Source organism: Terrapene carolina, unplaced genomic scaffold, assembly GCF_002925995.2.
Source record: "Terrapene carolina triunguis isolate 2854851 unplaced genomic scaffold, T_m_triunguis-2.0 Scaffold69, whole genome shotgun sequence".
Lineage (NCBI taxonomy): Eukaryota > Metazoa > Chordata > Testudines > Emydidae > Terrapene > Terrapene triunguis.
In genome coordinates, this window is record NW_020664420.1 from 40,029,635 (window position 1) to 40,047,715 (window position 18,081).

An 18,081-nucleotide genomic window follows, 5' to 3' on the forward strand; every position below is an offset into this window, starting at 1 on the left:
GTTTCCTGTCCAGACAGGGCCACCCAGTGGGGGGGGGGGGGGGCAAGTGGGGCAATTTGCCCCGGGCCCTGCAGGGGCCCCCATGAGAATGTAGTATTCTATAGTATTGCAACTTTTTTTTATGGAAGGGGCCCCCGAAATTGCTTTGCCCCAGGCCCCCTGAATCCTCTGGGTGGCCCTGCTACAAAAGGAATATAAGGCTCAGAAAACCTGATTTACGAGGAAAGGTAATAAATATTGGGTGTGACTAGTATTGAGAAAAGAAGACTGAGAGGGGACCTGATAACATTCTTCAAGTATGTAAAGGGCTATTATAATGAGAATGGCAAGCAATTGTTTTCCATGATGGTCGGCCAATAAATTATATGCTTAATCTGCAGCAAGGGAGATTTAGATTAGATATTACGCAAAACTTTCTAACTAGGTTATGGAATCCTCATCACTGGAGGTTTTTAAGAACAGTTTAGAAAAACACCTGTCTGGGGTGGCCTAGGTATACTTGGTATCAAGTACCGGGGCTGGACTTGATAATCTCGCAAGGTCCTATGATTCTGTAATGAGTATATGTGAGCCCATAACATTGGATGTGAGCATTTTTATAAACTTAAAGAAGTGTTGCCATTCTAACTTGGTGAAAAATGTTATATCTAACTTATTACTTTTACCTGTTTTACATTATGCAATGTCATAATTCAATCATTTAGGTCACGTGGACTTTACGGTGGAAGTTGAACGTTCCCTGAGAGTGCTGGATGGTGCAGTGGCTGTATTTGATGCTTCTGCTGGTGTGGAGGTAAAAATTACTCACAGTGAAGATTTTGCAACATGTAATGACTTAAAATAGGCTCAGGTAGCTTCCTCTGAGACCCTGTTCTGTGTTAGTGCGGTTTATGCTCTGATGGCTTCAGACAGTCAAAATTTGGTTTCAGACAGCCAACCTAATTTTGAGATCTGATTTCATGTGGAAATTACAATTTTCTGTGGTATTGAGAGCTTTCTTGTTCCTGATGACAGGGCAAAAGTAAGTGTTTTCACCATTGGTCTTTTGTAACAGATACAGAGCTTGAGATCATTAAGACGTTTTGGCTAGCTTCATCTGTGGGAAGAAATAAGTAGCTGTTTATTTCTCACATCGAATTTAATTGTAGAGAATTACTTTAATTCTCAGCCAGAATGCTGTTTCTCCTTGGAGGTTCTCCAGGTCCCGTTTGGAGCGTCTAGTATGATGATCAGATCAGAGTGCAGAAGTCTTGGGGACAGGCCAGAATTTGTGTTTCCTTTGTGGCACCCTATGTGCTGCCATGTTGGAGAGAAGCTTTTGATCAACAACAACAAAAATAGAGCTTAAGGGTTCTATTCATCTACTAATACATGGAACACTTGTATGAATTTCCCCCATGTGTTAAGAGACTAGAGTTCAAATATTTGAACTATTTCTAATATTCCCGATTTTAATTTGCTTTAATAAAAAATATTAGAAATGCCCAGCAATGTGCAAGTTGTATTGATTGCTGCTGTTATGCCAACCCAGTTGCAGTAAAAATTGGTGGCCTATCCATAGGTATACAAGTGTTTACTTTGTGTGCACTTCGACATGTTAGCAGTAATATTTATAGTGTGTATACGTATTAGGTTTTTATTCCTTATGGAATCCCCCACATCACTTAGATTGCTTCCATTTTCCCCTCATTTTATCCCTGACATCCTCGAGGCCCCAACCTGGGGGGTCACAGTCATTCCTTCCAGCTTTGAGAAGACTGGATGGGGCAAGGCTCATTTTGGAGCCTATCAATGCTGCAGTTTAACAGGTCAAGGAGTAGCGGCTGAGCAGTTCAATGCAGTTCCTTCGCCTGCATATGCTGATCTCGCTGCCTTTGCAGCAAGGGAGCAAGAGTTCAAGATGAGAAAACAAATCTGGGTCTCGTACATCAGTGAGCTGCCATTCGGCCACCAGGGCAAGCATTTTGAAGTTTTCTGTCATTTTTCTTTAGGCACAGACTCTAACAGTATGGAGACAAGCAGACAAGCATCATATACCACGAATTTGTTTTTTAAACAAGATGGACAAAAATGGGGCAAGGTATAAACGATAAGCACACTACAGGGGGCTGGCTTGGGAGAATATTTCTAATTATAATTAAGGCTAAGTTTTTTGTCATGGATATTTTTAGTGAAAGTCAGGGACAGGTCACAGGCAATAAACAAAAATTCATGGAAGCCCGTGACCTGTCCCTGACTTTCACTAAAAATAGCCCTGACAAAAGGGGTAGGCCCGTTCTGCACCCACTGCTGCTGGGGCTCCCGGGTACCACACTGCTGCGGCCCGCAGGGTTGGGCTGCTGCGGGGTCCCCTTGCCCCTAAGCAGCTGGGAGCTGCAGGGTCCCCCAGCCACTGGCCACGACTGGGAGCTGCAGGGTCCCCAGTGGAGTCCCCGCTGGCTGGGCAGCTGCGGGGTCCCGCCATGGCTGGGCAGCTACGGGGGGTCCCCAGCCACGCCCCGGGCAGCTGCAGGGAGTCCGCCAGCCCCTTTCCACAGCTGGGCAGCTGCGGGTCCCCCCACCAGGACGGGGGCTGGGAGCTGCAGGGGTGGGGCTGGCTGGAAGCTCCAGCCCTGGAGCAGAACATGTCACGTAGGTCAGTGGAAGTCATGGATTCCATGACATAATCGTAGCCTTAATTATAATGAAGCGGAACATTTTATGAAGTAGAGTTGGAAATATCACAGTGGGGGTGGCCAGCAAAAAAATTATAATGCTAAATCTTATTCAAAAGATATATTTTTTTAATTGTGGAACTAGTTTTGCAGTAATTTAGAAATATTAAACCAATGGATAAACTGATGTATATCATTAAAGTGGGCTAACTCTTCTTTTTAACATCTGTTATTTTTTTAATGTAGTTTTACTTATGCTGTTGACAGCATCAAGCAAAAGTTGAAGACAAAACCTTTGCTTTTACAGGTAAACTAAGAAATGTAATGTTAATTATTTTTGAACTTTATTTTTATTGTTATAAAATATAAACAACAAACAAAACAGTTATAAATACTTTCACACAATGGAAATAGGATATAAATAACAAAATTCAATGCTCATTATTTGTCGTATTAATAATTTTACTGTTGAACAAATCTGCATGTGACGGGTAAATTTATATTCATACTAGTGTTTCCTAATTGTGTAATTTTCCTTTTTCTTTACAGTTGCCAATTGGTGAGGCCAAGACCTTCAAGGGACTGGTTGATGTAGTGACCAAGGAACAAATTATTTGGAACCCTGCTTCTAGTCTGGATGATGGAAAAGTTTTTGAGCAAAAACCCCTGATAGAAACTGGTGATCCTGAATTGTTAAAGGATGTCAGAGATGCAAGAAATGCCTTAATAGAACAAGTAAAGTTTCTAAAGTAAATATGTAAAGTACTTAAAAATATATTAATTTTTAAAATACTCTGTATTAGGGCTGTCGATTAATCACAGTGAACTCACATGATTAACTCAAAAAAATTAATTGCAATTAATCACAGTTTTAATCACACTGTTAAACAATAGAATACCAATTGAAATTTATTAAATATTTTGGATGTTTTTCTACATCTTCATATATATTGTATTCTGTGTTGTAATTGAAATAAAGTGCATATTTTTCATTATAAATATTTGCACTGTAAAAATAATAAACAAAAGAAATAGTATTTTTCAATTCACCTCAGACAAGTATCTGTAGTGCAATCTCTTTGTCATGAAATGTAGATTTTTGTTGTTGTTGTTACACAACTGCACTCAAAAACAAAACAATGTAAAATTTCAGAGCCTACAGGGCCACTCAGTCCTACTTCTCGTTCTGACAATCGCTAAGACAAACAAGTGTGTTTACATTTATAGGAGATAATGCTGCCCTCTTCTTATTTACAATGTCACCAGAAAGTGAGAACAGGCATTTGCATGGCACTTTTGTAGCCGGTATTGCAAAGTATTTACATGTCAGATATGCTAAACATTCGTATGCCACTTCATGCTTCAGCCACCATTCCAGAGGACATGCTTCCATGCTGATGACGCTCATTAAAATAATGTGTTGATTAAATTTATGACTCCTTGGGGGAGAATTGTATGTCTCCTGCTCTGTTTTACCCACATTCTGCCATATATTTCATGTTATAGCAGTCTTGGATGATGACCCAGCACATGTTCGTTTTAAGAACACTTTCACTGCAGATTTGACAAAACGCAAAGAAGATACCAATGTGAGATGTCTAAAGATAGCTACAGCACTCAACCCAAGATTTAAGAATCTGAAGTGCCTTCCAAAATCTGATTGGGACAGGGTGTGGAGCATGCTTTCAGAAGTCTTAAAAGAGCAACACTCTGATACGGAAACTACAGAACCCGAACCACCAAAAAAACAAAATCAACCTTGTGCTGGTGGCATCTGACTTAGATAGTGAAAATGAACATGCGTCAGTCCGCACTGCTTTGGATTGTTACTGAGTAGAACTCATCATCAGCATGGACGCATGTCCCCTGGAATGGTGGTTGAAACATGAAGGGACATATGAATCTTTAGTGCATCTGGCACATAAATATCTTGCGACACCGCCTACAACAGTGCCATGAGAATGCCTGTTCTCACTTTCAGGTGATATTGTAAACAAGAAGCAGGTAACATTATCTCCTGCAAATGTTAACAAACTTGTTTGTCTGAGCAATTGGCTGAACAAGAAGAGAGACTGAGTGGACTTGCAGGCTCTCAAATTTTACAGTATTTATTTTGCTTTATTTTTGAATGCCGTTTTTTTTTGTACATAGTGCTACATTTGTAAGTTCAACTTTCATGATAGAGATTGCACTCAGTACTTGTGTTAGGTGAATTGAGAAATACTATTTCTTGTGGGGTTTTTTACAGTGCATATACTTGTAATAAAAAATAAATACAAAGTGTACAGCACTCATTTTATATTCTGTGTTTGTAATTGAAATAATTATATTTGAAAATGTGGAAAACATCCAAAAATATTTAAATAAATGGTATTCTATTATTGTTTAACAGTGCGATTAATCACGATTAATTTTTTTAATCACTTGACAGCCCTAACTCAAGGCACTTCATGAACATTAATAAATTAGGGCCCAAACCTACTCTGACCAAAGTTGGTGACAAAGCTGCCACTGACTTGAGTGACTTGGGCCCTTTAGTCTCACAACACCTATGTGATAACATAGGGATGACCAAACTAAAGTACAGAAAGATTAAATAACTTGGCCAAGTTCATGCAGGAAGTCCATGACAGAGCTGAGACTAGAAAAACCCATGTTTCCTAACTCCCAGTTCTTTGTGTTAGCTATCCTTCCCTTATGCAGATTGCAACTTTTGGAATCTTTTCAGCACTACTGTGTTATGAATACAAGGTATAAACTCAATCTATTTCTGTATAAAAATCTTAGAACACACAGGTGGTACAGTTGGCTCAGTTTAGGTTGCTACTTTTTGGGCCGAAACAATGAATATAGTGTCACAGTGGATCCTTCTGGCCTTAAATTCTGTGACATTTTAAACAGGGCATCATTTTTGTGAGTTGTCTGTTCAGCGAGTCTTTTTCCTGTGCTATAATTCTAATGTCACACACTCTGTCTTCAGAATAAACTCATAAATTGTAATAGAGGGGTTAGTCATATCTGAATGACTTTGCTGCATTTCATTGTTTATTCTCTCAAAATAGTGATTTTTGCATGCTGTTATCTCTGATATTTACAAGAGTAATAAATGTTGATTGGAGAACAAGGAAACTAATGGATAGTTCTATAATTTCTAATATTTGTAGTTATGCAAGTTAAAATTGTGGTATAATCTGACTTATTCTAGTGGTCAAGGAAGAGCCTTCCACCCATGCATTTGTATCACTGGCTAGGTAGATTATTGTGGATTTTCAAATTCTTCTAAAACATCAGCTATGGGAGATGGAGATGAAGTGATCGGAGTGTCAGTCTGAGAGTTGGAAGATCTGTTTTACATTCCTTGCAAAGTCACATCAGGAGGGTTATTTAACCACTTAGTTCCTCAAATTCTCCAGTTGGAAAAAGGGGGTGGTAGTGCTTCACAGTTTATCAAAGGGATTTACATTGGTATCATTAGTAAAAAGCACTATATAAGGGCAGAGTGTTTGTTTACCGGTCCTTCTCAGAAGCTGGATATAAGACCTGATGAACCAGTAATGTTGTTTGATTGGATAACTTTGTGCGAGAGCTGTCCACTCAACGCTGATCTCAAATATAATCGTTGGAATACAAATCTTGTGGAAAAACTTATAGTATTTTCCTTTCATTTAGTTAATGAAGTAAATATATTACTTTTCATGTTTTAGCTGATTGTCTATTTTCCCATATATATATCAGTTTTAGATGATCAGTGGCTCTGTTAACCATTAGAGGGAGATAATCCTTTACAGCTGTGAAGCATTTATTCTAATTGAGCCCTTCACAGCTGTCACTGTTGGCTGAAATCTTTCAGCCTGAGAGATGATGAATGTGCATTATCTGTCGGTCTAATACATTGTCCAGCAACTTTAAGTCAGCCTGCAGTTCTCACTTCTTGAAGAACCATTTCCCCAGAGGCTCTGTTTTTCCCCGTTGTGGATTCACTCCTCAGACAATCCCCCAAAATCCCAGATAGCTCTCTAAAGTACCTAAAAGGGTCTGAAAAAGCTTGTCCTAGGTAGTAAAAGCAGTTGTGGCTAGGTAGAGATGCATATTAGCAAGTTGGACATTTTAGCGTTTAATGTTCATTTATTGTTTCAAAGTTTTCTTTCCTCATAACACAGCAGATTGCTTTAGTCTACTTTTTTTTATTTGGTAGTATACTAAAGTATCTCTTATTATAAACTAACAGATTCCGTAACATAAGAGGGAAACATTCATTTTAACAATGTGTTCAAAATTGCAATTTTTTAAAATAAAACAGCTTTTATTCAAAGTTCAGCTTCTCAATAACTCATATTCCATCAGTGGTGTTAGCTAATCTTGTCAATTTTTCAATTTTATTGTAATAAATGTAAATTATATTTGCAAGACTCTGAATCCGTGATCTCCAATGTTTGCAAAAGCTTCATTCTGCATTAGTTTTCTGGCTCAGATAGCTAGTATTGCTGGGCCAACTGTGGAATAGTATAGTTACAGATAATGCAGAAATATTCTCTCTTGCAGGTTGCAGATCTGGATGATGAATTTGCTGAGCTGGTTCTAGGAGATTTTAGTGAAAATTTTGACTTACTACCAGCTGATAAGGTACATTTTTACCATCCAGTTACTATGACTGTATGTTTTTTACCAGCTGTCATTCTGATTTTTTTTTCCTGTTGTGCATATGGATTAAGTGTGATGTAGCAAGCATGCATTCTGTGTTGACCAGTGCTAAAATAAATAAATAAATACATGTTTAAATTTCAGACTTAAGCTACTGTAGCCAGCTGTAGATCATGTGAAGAAGTGTTTCCTTTTGTTTTGGTACCAAAGCATTAAGCCAATTTAGATGGTGATTAAAGTGCTGTGAATTTAACAAGCAGTATTATACTCAAACTGTATAATGAAAGGATTCATCTGATATTGCTATTGAATCTGATTCTCAAACATGTTGGACACAATTAATAAAAATAAGTTAATTTTATTATGGGTGATTTTTGTTTAAAGTTACCTGGATATTGGAGGAAGAGGCTAAGGAAGGGAAAATAGAATATCCTATGCAGCGGGCCAGTTTCTGCTTTGAGCGGGTCTGGATTTACACCAGTGTAATTGAGAGCAGAATCTGGTTGGTGTGAATTGAGGGGATGTTCAAACATCCCAGGATGGATGTCTGACACAGAGCTCGTTGATTGACTTTCCTCTTATAGGGGAAAATAGTGACAGCCTTATTACCATTTATTATTACCACCGCCACCTTAGTGCCTATGGGGCCCTTGTCATAGACAAGGACCACGTTGTGCTAGGTGCTTTACAAACACACAACAAAAAGATGGTCCTTGCCTTGTGTGACTTTTGTTGTTGTTGTTCTGAAGTCATGGGATCTGGGGCCGAGGGGCTCTTATCTGTTGCAGCACCTAAACAGGCAACTGTTTTATAGTCTGATCCATAGCAATTTGGAGTCAGAGGAAAGACTCCAATGGCCTTTGGATCAGGGTCTTGGAGGAGGCTACTGTTTTTGAACAGTTTTGTTACACTGATGTGAGTTTTGTACAACTGTATTTACAGTACTTTGAAATACTCTCTAACCTTCCTGAGATCAAATATAGACCTACAATCCCCTTTAAAATGTAAGGAAAGCAATTAAAATGTGGGACACAGTATTATCACTTGTACATTCCAACAGAAAGGTTAACTGTTAAAAATCAAAACAAGCAAGGGTGGAGCAATTTTAAATCAAGATCATTTTATTTTTAATTTTAATATCAGGGATATAAATCAGGTGGAGGCTTTGTAATAAAAATAAAATAAAGCTAATTTTAAAATTTGTGCTGATGCAACTTTAGATTAGAATTTATAATGAACTACATTATAAAGTCTGGATTTTTTTTTTAAGCCACTGTAAGAATATCTTACTGAGACTTATAAAACTCCTATAGGCAAAATTCAAAATATTGAAAATCAAGGCCCTAACACTGTAACATTGAACCAGGTACTCAACTTTGCTCATACAAATAGCCCCATTGACTTCAATAGGACTTCTCATGTTGTACATGTACATAAGTGTTTGCAGCATCAGGAGCTAAAATTGTATTTAAAAAAAAAAAAAAAATTCTCCCCAAAAGTATTTCACTTCAAAACAGATTGCTTCATTGTTCACATTGAAAGGGTATTTAGATTTCCACTAAGTAATTGTGAACTTACTTTGTACAAACATACCAACATTTTTCAAAAACAGGAGTCTAAAGTTAGACTCCTAAACTCATATTTAGGCATCTACAGGTAAGGTTTTCAAAAGCACCTAACAGTATATCTACACAGCAAAAAAAGACTCACGGCAGCAAGTCTCAGAGCCCAGGTCAACTCAGAGCCCTGTGGGGGTAAAAATAGCTGTGTAGACGCTTAGGCTAGAGCCTGGGCTCTGAGCCTGAATGTCTACACACGGGTATCTTTAGACCCATAGCACGAGCCTCGCAAGCCTGCCTCAGTTGATTCGGACTCTGAGACATGCTGCCATGGATTTCCTGCTACCATCTCCCTCCTTCCTCCGCCCCCCCTTCCCCCCCGGTAGTTGTACCCTAAGTGATTCAGGAGCACAAGTCCCATTGACTTCAAACCGCAAACCCTGATGGAGGAGTATAGCCTGTCTGAAGCATGTCCACTTTCACTTTCTTCACTTGTGATAGTTACGATCTTATTTATTTTTGTTGGCAAATACAGTATTGGGCTATTTGCATGTCAATTTTGTGTTTGAGTATGTGGTGTTCTCACAGTAAGGCTGTAATAATGGCCTTGGACTTGTTTTTTTCAGGGTAGATGAGCACTTTTACTATGAAATTTCTCAGAAAAAAAAATCTCTAACTGAAATTTTACTAATACTTAGGAAACTAATGAAAGAAACAAGTGGAAAACATCCGCTTCAGCCATTTAAGACTAAAAAATGGAAATATAGTAAAGAACTAGCAACATATAAATAAAAGAAATCTGATTAAAATTTAAACAATTTCCTAATTTAAAACAGGATTTTTAAAAATCATGACTTTTGTCCACCCAGAAACCACCTGATTTGTAATCTACAGTTACTACAAATTATAGGTGTGGTTCTGTGAGGAAAAACTCCCATTCAAATCAGTGGAAAGCCCATGTGTGGAGGTTTCTGGAATTGTGCCTTAATTTTCCTCACTGCTTCCCTGTATTCAATTTTTTTTTTTAAAGGCTGAGTCATAAATACATGAATTGAAAATACTCTTCTCTCCTTCTGCAGTTACAGTCTGCTGTACGTAGAGTAACGCTGGCACAGAAAGCAGTACCTGTATTCTGTGGAAGCGCATTGAAGAATAAAGGAGTACAGCCTTTACTGGACGCCGTTACTATGTACTTACCTGCACCTAATGAGCGTTCCTATGACTTTCTGTAAGTGTAATGAGAAGATAAAGTAATTTATCTGTTTGGGAAAATGAATTGATAAAATTACATTATTTTACATTTTCCCCTTGTAGAATTGTTTGTGATTTCCAAAATTGGGGTATATTTTTTAAAGTGTTTACTGAGGGTTTTTTTTTTTATCCAGTAGGAATGCCATTTTACACAGGGAATAAAACTAAGATGTGCAGTCATAAAAATATACTTGAGTACTGAAGCTACTTGGTCAGTACTATCCAAAGCATGTGTGTATATTTTTGACTGCAAAACTTGTTTAATCATAATTTATAGTTGTAAACCACCTTTCATCTGTGGATCCACGTGTTTTACAAAGGTGTGTAAATATTATTCTCCATTTTGTAGGTGTGGAAACTGAGACACCAAGAGGTTAGGTGACTTGCCAAGATTATGCAGTGTGTTAGCAATGAAGCTGAAAATAAAATCTAGTTCTCTAATTGCTGTTACTCATTGTTTAAAAAATAAAAGAGGGGAAAAAGAGAAGTAGGTACGCCCATCCCTTAACTGATTTGTCTGAGTGAACTGCTACTATTTCAAAGTTACGTGCATTTAAAAGCCATACATGTGAATTATTATTTCATGGTCTTCCAGGTTTGATGCTTTTGAACTGGTGCATTCTGGTTGTTAATAGGAGCAATCATTGACTAGGCACTGTTGTGAAGTAGCCTGGGGTACTCCAAGACGACCTTCTTGCAGAGCACAAATGGCACAAAGGGCCTTGCATGAGCCGCCTTCAGTTCTTAATTTCACCTCAAAAAAGTATCTGATGTTCACCATACTCCTGAAAAGCCCAATAGGGAACATCTCTAATATCCACTGATTTACATCATATTTCAGCACATCTATTTTTACTATTAGTGGGATTACCTAGAGTAATCCCAATTGTGTAAATTTATATGCTGTTTAAAAATAAAATAAAAAAATCTGCCTCTGAATTAATAGTTACAAATACCAAACACATGATATCTTAAATGAGTGGAAATGTAGCTAAAACTGGAACTAGGATGTCTTTTGTTTTGTTTTTTGTTAATGAGTTGCATGAGGTTGCTCTTCTGATTCGTTGCTTATGTTTTGCAGGCCGTGGTACAAAGATGACTTGTGTGCCCTGGCATTTAAAGTTCTTCATGATAAACAACGTGGGCCATTAGTTTTTATACGCATTTACTCAGGCACAATGAAACCTCAATCAGCTGTATATAACATCAACAAAAATTGCACGTGAGTAGGAGTGAGATGAGAGATGTTCATTGAAGCATTGGCATTTGTATTTGAGTAGTAGATAACCTGAGTAATTCATTTGCAGAGAGAGAATGAGTCGCCTTCTGCTGCCTTTTGCTGACCAGCAAATAGAAATACCTTCACTAATGGCTGGCAATATTGCCCTTACTGTTGGGCTAAAACAGGTAAAAGAAGACATTTGAGTCTCAAGAGAGTTTATTTGAAAAGCTACTTACCACATAAATATGAGATACAAGATCATGTTTTAGTTTCAAATATTTTTAGCTTTTAAAGTTATAAAATACTTAAATTCACTTTATTTCAGTTATTAATTTCTTATACATGTAGTTGATCTATTTCCTCTGGTTTCTGTATGTTGTCTTTTAAAAATATTGTCACTTTGGCATAGAAAAACTATTATTAAAAACTCAGCTGGTGCTGAACAGACAGCTATGCAATTAGAGCTTCTGATGTCCTTCTGAATCTGGTTTTAATTTAATTATGCAAAGAGAACCTATAGTAATTACTTAGTTTTTATCATGAAGAGCATTAAAAAAACAATTATTTGCAAACAACCTGATGTCATTTGATGTTTGGCGTACTTTAGAGTGCCACTGGAGACACCATTGTTTCATCAAAGGCCTCTGCTGTGGCTGCAGCCCGTCGAGCTGGAAGAGAGGTTGGGAGAAAGCCTGGCTGTAACAGTGAAGTAGAGAGCCTTTTGTTAGCTGGCGTAGAGATCCCCGATCCGGTCTTCTTTTGTACAATAGAACCACCTTCGATGTCCAAACAGCCAGGTACAACACAGCTACTAAAGCAGTTTTAGAGCTATGCTATACCATACCCTTGATCTGTGAACGCGCATACAGTTGATGTAATTGAATTGCATGCGTGGATCAGTAACACAGTAAGGCCCTTAATGATTTTGCATAAGTGCTAAATTTTATAATTTGAGTGTACTTTGCTACTATTCTTTTCACATTTTTTTTGGTCAGATCTAAAGATTAGATGATGGGTTCATACCTCATTTTGGAAGGTGGGAAAGCTGCACTTTTGTCTTCCTACATCTATTCCCACTTGCACAGTTAGCTTTGTGATATCCAGCCTCTTGCTGAGAGAGCAGGATATTGTAATGTGTGCAATATGTTTGACTGAAAGTACACTTCCAAATCTAGGTACTTTCTCCAGTCAGCACTATCCACCACCCTCTATGGCCTTTATCTCCACTGATCAGGAGTCTGGAAGTCACTTACCACAATTCACCCACAGAACACTGCCTCTTTCATAGACATCTTTCAGAGAACCTGATGGGCAACTTTGGGTCTTTGATTCTGGAAACCCTCTTTTCTCTCTCCTTAGCCCGACAAAGCCTAGATTTGTTGACTATCAGGACTGGTAGCATGTCCATGTGGTCTCCTGGATTCTAGTGGAATTGGAGGGAAGGGGTGCAGAATGATAGAGTGGATTGTCTGGGTATTGATCTTTTGATTACAATCTTTTGGAAAAAACCTACAACGTTCATAAACAAGTCCAAACTATTAGTTTATTACGTTATTTTGGAGTTGCTGTCTTCTAGTAGTTAGAGCAGAGGATGGGGAGTCAGGAGATCTAGTTTGTATTTTGAACTCCACAACTGACTCACATTGAAACCAGAGGCAAATCATTTAATTTTTGTGCTTCAGTGTCCCCATCTGTAAAATGGGGATATTTACCCATCTTGATAAAGTGCTTTCAGATTCTCTGAGGAGCTATAGAAGTGCCAAATATTACTTTAACAGGCATTTTTTTAAAACTTGTACACCAGTTACTTTATTACACTTTGTTTAACTCGAGAACCCATTACTTTGAAATGAGGCAAACTATAGTTCTATACTTTTCTTGTAAAGGCCGCCTTGACAAGGTTATACTATGTGCATGGGGTAAAGAAACCGACTTCTTCAGTTACCAAAGCACTTTATCTGGTGTCAGATGCCTCAGATAACTGGAGAGTATCCAGGTGAGAATTATCTCTGACTAAAGCTGATTTCTAGTGTCTGAATATTATGGCCAAAATCTTTTGTTGTATGACCCTACAATACCACTGAAGATAGAATCTGATCCTATGGGTGAACACTTCAGATCGCTACTAATAACTAGTTACAAGTTACTAATACCTTTTTATATATAGCAATATGTGTTATTTATACACAGACTTGGATAATGCATTGAACTGCCTTCAGCGTGAAGATCCAAGTTTGAAAGTGAAGATAGATCCCGACACTGGACAAGTAAGATTGTCGATACATTGCTGACTTAAACTTAGTTCCCTAATACCTATAGTTATAAGCAGTTATTTTAGAGTTGGTGAAAGGCACTGTAAATGGTGTTCACATTATAAATGCAATAAGTATTGTGTGTCTGATCAGATTAAAATGAAATCCTATAAACATGACCCATGGAGGGAGAGAGATTGTAAGCTCACCTTCCTTGTTTGTGCTCTGTAAATAGCATATTTCTTATCAATCCTCTTTTTTTCTAAACTCTAAAAGCAAGTTCAAACGGTCTTTAAATTTCGAAACTAATATAGGATGACCTTTTTTGTAGTGGCATCAGCAACAATTACCACCTCCACTTAAGTGTTTTTTATGCCAGATCACCCAAAACAATACTTCCTAAAGTTTTCTTGGTCCTACTTGTAATATCTGGCCTTTTTATGGAATTTTTAAAATTTTCTTAAAATGTGAACAGTACAGTACGTATAAGCCAATTCCTAGTGTAAATAGTACAGGAGTACTTGTGGCACCTTAGAGACTAACAAATTTATTAGAGCATAAGCTTTCGTGGGCTACAGCCCACTTCTTTGGATGCATATAGAGTGGAACATATATTGAGGGGACACACACACACACACACACACACCCACCCACCCACCCACCCACCCAGAATAGGTGGGAGTTGTCTTACCAACTCTGAGAGGCCAATTAAGTAAGAGAAAAAAACTTTTGAAGTGATAATCAAGATAGCTCAGTACAGACAGTTTGATAAGAAGTGTGAGAATACTTACAAGGGGAGATAGATTCAATGTTTGTAATGGCTCAGCCATTCCCAGTCCTTATTCAATCCTGAGTTGATTGTATCTAGTTTGCATATCAATTCCAGCTCAGCAGTCTCTCGCTGGAGTCTGTTTTTGTAAATAGTGCATCCCAAAAGCTCCCATCTGTGTCTGCATATAAGCATGAGTGTGAATGTTTACTTTTTCTCTCACTTAATTCTTTATTTGTTTCACTTCAACTAGACTATTCTCTGTGGCATGGGAGAGCTCCACATTGAGATTATTCATGACCGAATCAAACGGGAATATGGCATTGAGACCTATCTAGGACCTCTTCAGATAGCATATAGAGAAACCATCCTAGACTCGGTCCAAGCCACAGGTAAAATGAAAGAGAATATTAGTTTTCTGTCCTTGCAACTTGTTTACTTACTCATTTTTAAATGATCTTCTGATAACGTGACTAGTTAACATTAACTTTTAGATGAAGTGTGGAGCATATAAACTGTTTCTCAGATATGTGCTTCATTTTACCATAGATACGTTGGACAGAATGATAGGAGATAAACGGCATTTGGTGACCACTCAGCTGGGAGTAAGACCATGGGTAGGAGAGAGATCATCAGTAACACCAGTCATTGAATATGCTGATAATTTCATGGAACCACTTCAGAAAGACATTCAAGAAGCTATAGAAAATGGAATTAATAGTGCATATCTTCAAGGTAAAGAAACCATTATGACAGTAAAATTTTTGTAGGTATTTGAATAAAATTTCACATTAGAAATTACATGGTCTGAGTGCCATTGGTAAGGCTAAGATTTTGTCATGAATATTTTAGTAAGTCATGGACAGGTCAAAGACAATAAACAAAAATTCACGGATGCCCGTGACCTGTCCATGACTTTGACTAAAACTATCCCTGACAAAATGGGAAGGGAAGAGGGTCCAGTGCCCACAGCTGCTGGGACTCTGGGTTCTTCCCACCCCCGCCTAGTGGTGGCTGGGATCTCTGGGTCCCCATGCCGCCCACAGTGGCTGGGAGCTGCAGAGGGGCTACCAGCTGACAACTCTAGCCCCGCTGCCCCAGAGCTGAAGTGGAAAATATTACGGCGGTCTCTGGAAGTCACGGATTGTGAGACTTCCGTGACATAATTGTAGCCTTAGCTATTAGAAAGAAAGGCTTCTTTATAGCCAGAAAACTAAAATGCATCATGGTAGCACTATTAAAATGAGGGTGGCAAAAGCAAATTTTCAGAATTCCTTCAACTTCCACAGAATGTGCTGAATGCCCCTTTACTCAGACTGTGGGGGAAATTTGGCATATTTTTAAAACTCTTTTTTTCTTCCTCTTGGGTACCTCGATATTGAACCCCACTTTGATTTGACTCCATATCCAACATGATGCCCCAGAGTGTATTATTCTTATGATATTCCATAAACAATGGTGGTGTGATGGAACTGACCTGTGGGGTGGGAGGCAGTCATGAAAATGCCATATTTTTGCCATATTATCTGACTTATTTTGCAGGGGTTCAAATATATTCTCTGAAGGTGTAAAATAAAAAGTTTTGCTTAACTGTACAATATAGGCTTTCAAAAAAATAGGCATTAAACTGATGCTCTATAGCTTCATTCTGTGTTGCCATGCTGGTTGGTGTTTCTCACCATCTCTCTGACATGCACTGTGAAGTTAACAGAAATCTAAGTCTCTGAAACCTCCTTGGCCAGCACATCAAAGTCTGGGGTTCCAGTCAAGTTTCACTGTACTGCTAAGATACTTGGCTCAGGACATCATGGAAAACACAAAGCAGGAAATGGAGTGAAAGGGCAGTGTGAGGTAGAAGGGAAATGGGAGTGTAGCAGTCATAATGCAAAAGAGAGCACAGCACAAATTCAGAGAACGTGACAGAGGGTTAATGTAGCTCTGAATCACTGATTCAAATGCAGCCCATTTCCCTAACTGCAAATGACATTCATCTAAAGTCCAAATATGGATCGAGCATCAGACTCATCGAACACATTGTACTGATTGATTATTGGTATTCAGTTTTATTACTAACAATCTCTTAACATCACAAAACAACATTAACTATACTCTTACTATGTAAGTTAATAACATGGCCAAATTGCTCTTTCCTATAGTAAAGTCCATGGGAAGATGTGGTGGTAAGGGGAGAAAAACTCTGGATGGAAAACATTGTGGAATTTTCCCTGTAATGTTCTGACGGGGGCAGGGTTTGCTCCCCATTCCTGGCATGAAATAAGCCACATGCTGGTTTCAGAGCCCCACTATCAGGGCCTTCCTGACCCATGACTGCCTCGGGCATACATCCTCTCACTGTAAACGGGAGTTGCAGAAAAGGTGATCTGGTCATCATACCTCCTCTTGGGACGGCTGGACTATGGGGTGGGGTAGGGTAGGGTAAGGTGAGGTGGTTTTGTTTTCCCCAAGTCCTGTCCTCGCCCAGTATGGGCCTCTGCCTACTCCCCCACACAGATCCATGTTTTGCTAAGAATGCTCTTCAGGATTTGGGAAGGGGAGAAATGGTGCCATGGAGGCAGCTGACCTCACTCCAGGAGGGTTAAAATCTACATTTGGATCAGGAAGTCAGCATCTGCCCTTAGTTATAACAATTTTTATTTAAAAAGTGCTATGGTTATACATCTATTTTTGATTAACATGAATTTCATTACATCTTTAATCATAATTAAATGTTCTCGCTCTTTATGAAGACACTTTAGCAGTCATCTATTCTGAAAATGATTTCTTTTTTCTTTTGTAAGATTAATTTGGTCCACTTTTTTGTTTCTATAATGCACTCTGGGAACATCAGAGACCTAATTCTGGCAAATGTTGGCTTATGCTGTTGACCAAGAGGGATAATAAACCACAAGGCTACATTATGATTTGCCTATCTGCCCCTTTTGGCAAAGTTGGACAATGATAAAATTATTGTTGTAGCAAGAAATAAGACAAATAGCCTGTCTACTGAGTAGGTCAGAGGGGATGTCAGACCCTTCAGGTTAATCCCAAAATACTTTTTCCATAACTTAATAATATGAAAAACTACATGAAACATTGTAATGCTAACCTATTGTTTGTTCTTTGTCTAGGACCACTCCTGGGATTCCCAGTTCAGGATGTAGCAGTGACTGTGTATTCCATGACCATGCACTCTGAAACTTCCCTTACTATGATTTCTGCTTGTGTTTCTCGTTGTATGCAAAAGGTATAATGCAACTAGAAGACTATTCTACAGTGCAGTTTCATGGGAAAATATGATGGCAAATTAGACAAAAATGCAGCCTTTAGGAAGCTGGCAGTGATGTGTGCACCTCACTACTTGTTCAGAAACATATATAACACACAAAACATAAGGAATGTCTTGAATCTTCCTTTTCCCCTTGTTTGATGTCCTTCAGAATTTTGATTGTCACCTCTAACCAGGTAGCTTCCAGCGAAATGTTTAAACTCCTCAAGGTGTACGTAATAGGTCTTTAGTCTTTTAGGTTAGAAAATCAACATCATTTTCTTTACATCTGGAGGGCTGTTTTTCTCAGGAATATCTGGATTTTATCAGTGTGTTCTCTTGGCAGTTTTTGTGATATGCATTATATTTTGCACAGATTTAAGATATACACTCAGTTACTTATGTAGTGTCACATTATCTGTTTTTACTTTCCATCAGGTTTCTTGGAGTGTGTTCCCTGTAGCTTCT

General features: G+C 38.4%; 1 protein-coding gene across 3 annotated transcripts in view; it reads left to right on the forward strand.

Annotated features, from left to right (window-relative positions):
- Window positions 1-18,081, forward strand: part of GFM2 (G elongation factor mitochondrial 2) — a 30,135-nt gene that overhangs the window by 9,578 nt on the left and 2,476 nt on the right. For all 3 annotated transcript variants that reach the window (XM_026649135.2, XM_026649136.2, XM_026649137.2), the window contains 13 exons: window positions 705-793; window positions 1,992-2,080; window positions 2,901-2,961; window positions 3,204-3,389; window positions 7,197-7,277; window positions 9,934-10,082; window positions 11,187-11,327; window positions 11,413-11,512; window positions 11,935-12,124; window positions 13,518-13,594; window positions 14,602-14,740; window positions 14,898-15,083; window positions 17,477-17,592. In XM_026649135.2, coding sequence (XP_026504920.1) covers window positions 705-793; window positions 1,992-2,080; window positions 2,901-2,961; window positions 3,204-3,389; window positions 7,197-7,277; window positions 9,934-10,082; window positions 11,187-11,327; window positions 11,413-11,512; window positions 11,935-12,124; window positions 13,518-13,594; window positions 14,602-14,740; window positions 14,898-15,083; window positions 17,477-17,592 — 1,604 coding nt within the window. The remainder of the gene's footprint in view (window positions 1-704; window positions 794-1,991; window positions 2,081-2,900; window positions 2,962-3,203; window positions 3,390-7,196; window positions 7,278-9,933; window positions 10,083-11,186; window positions 11,328-11,412; window positions 11,513-11,934; window positions 12,125-13,517; window positions 13,595-14,601; window positions 14,741-14,897; window positions 15,084-17,476; window positions 17,593-18,081) is intronic.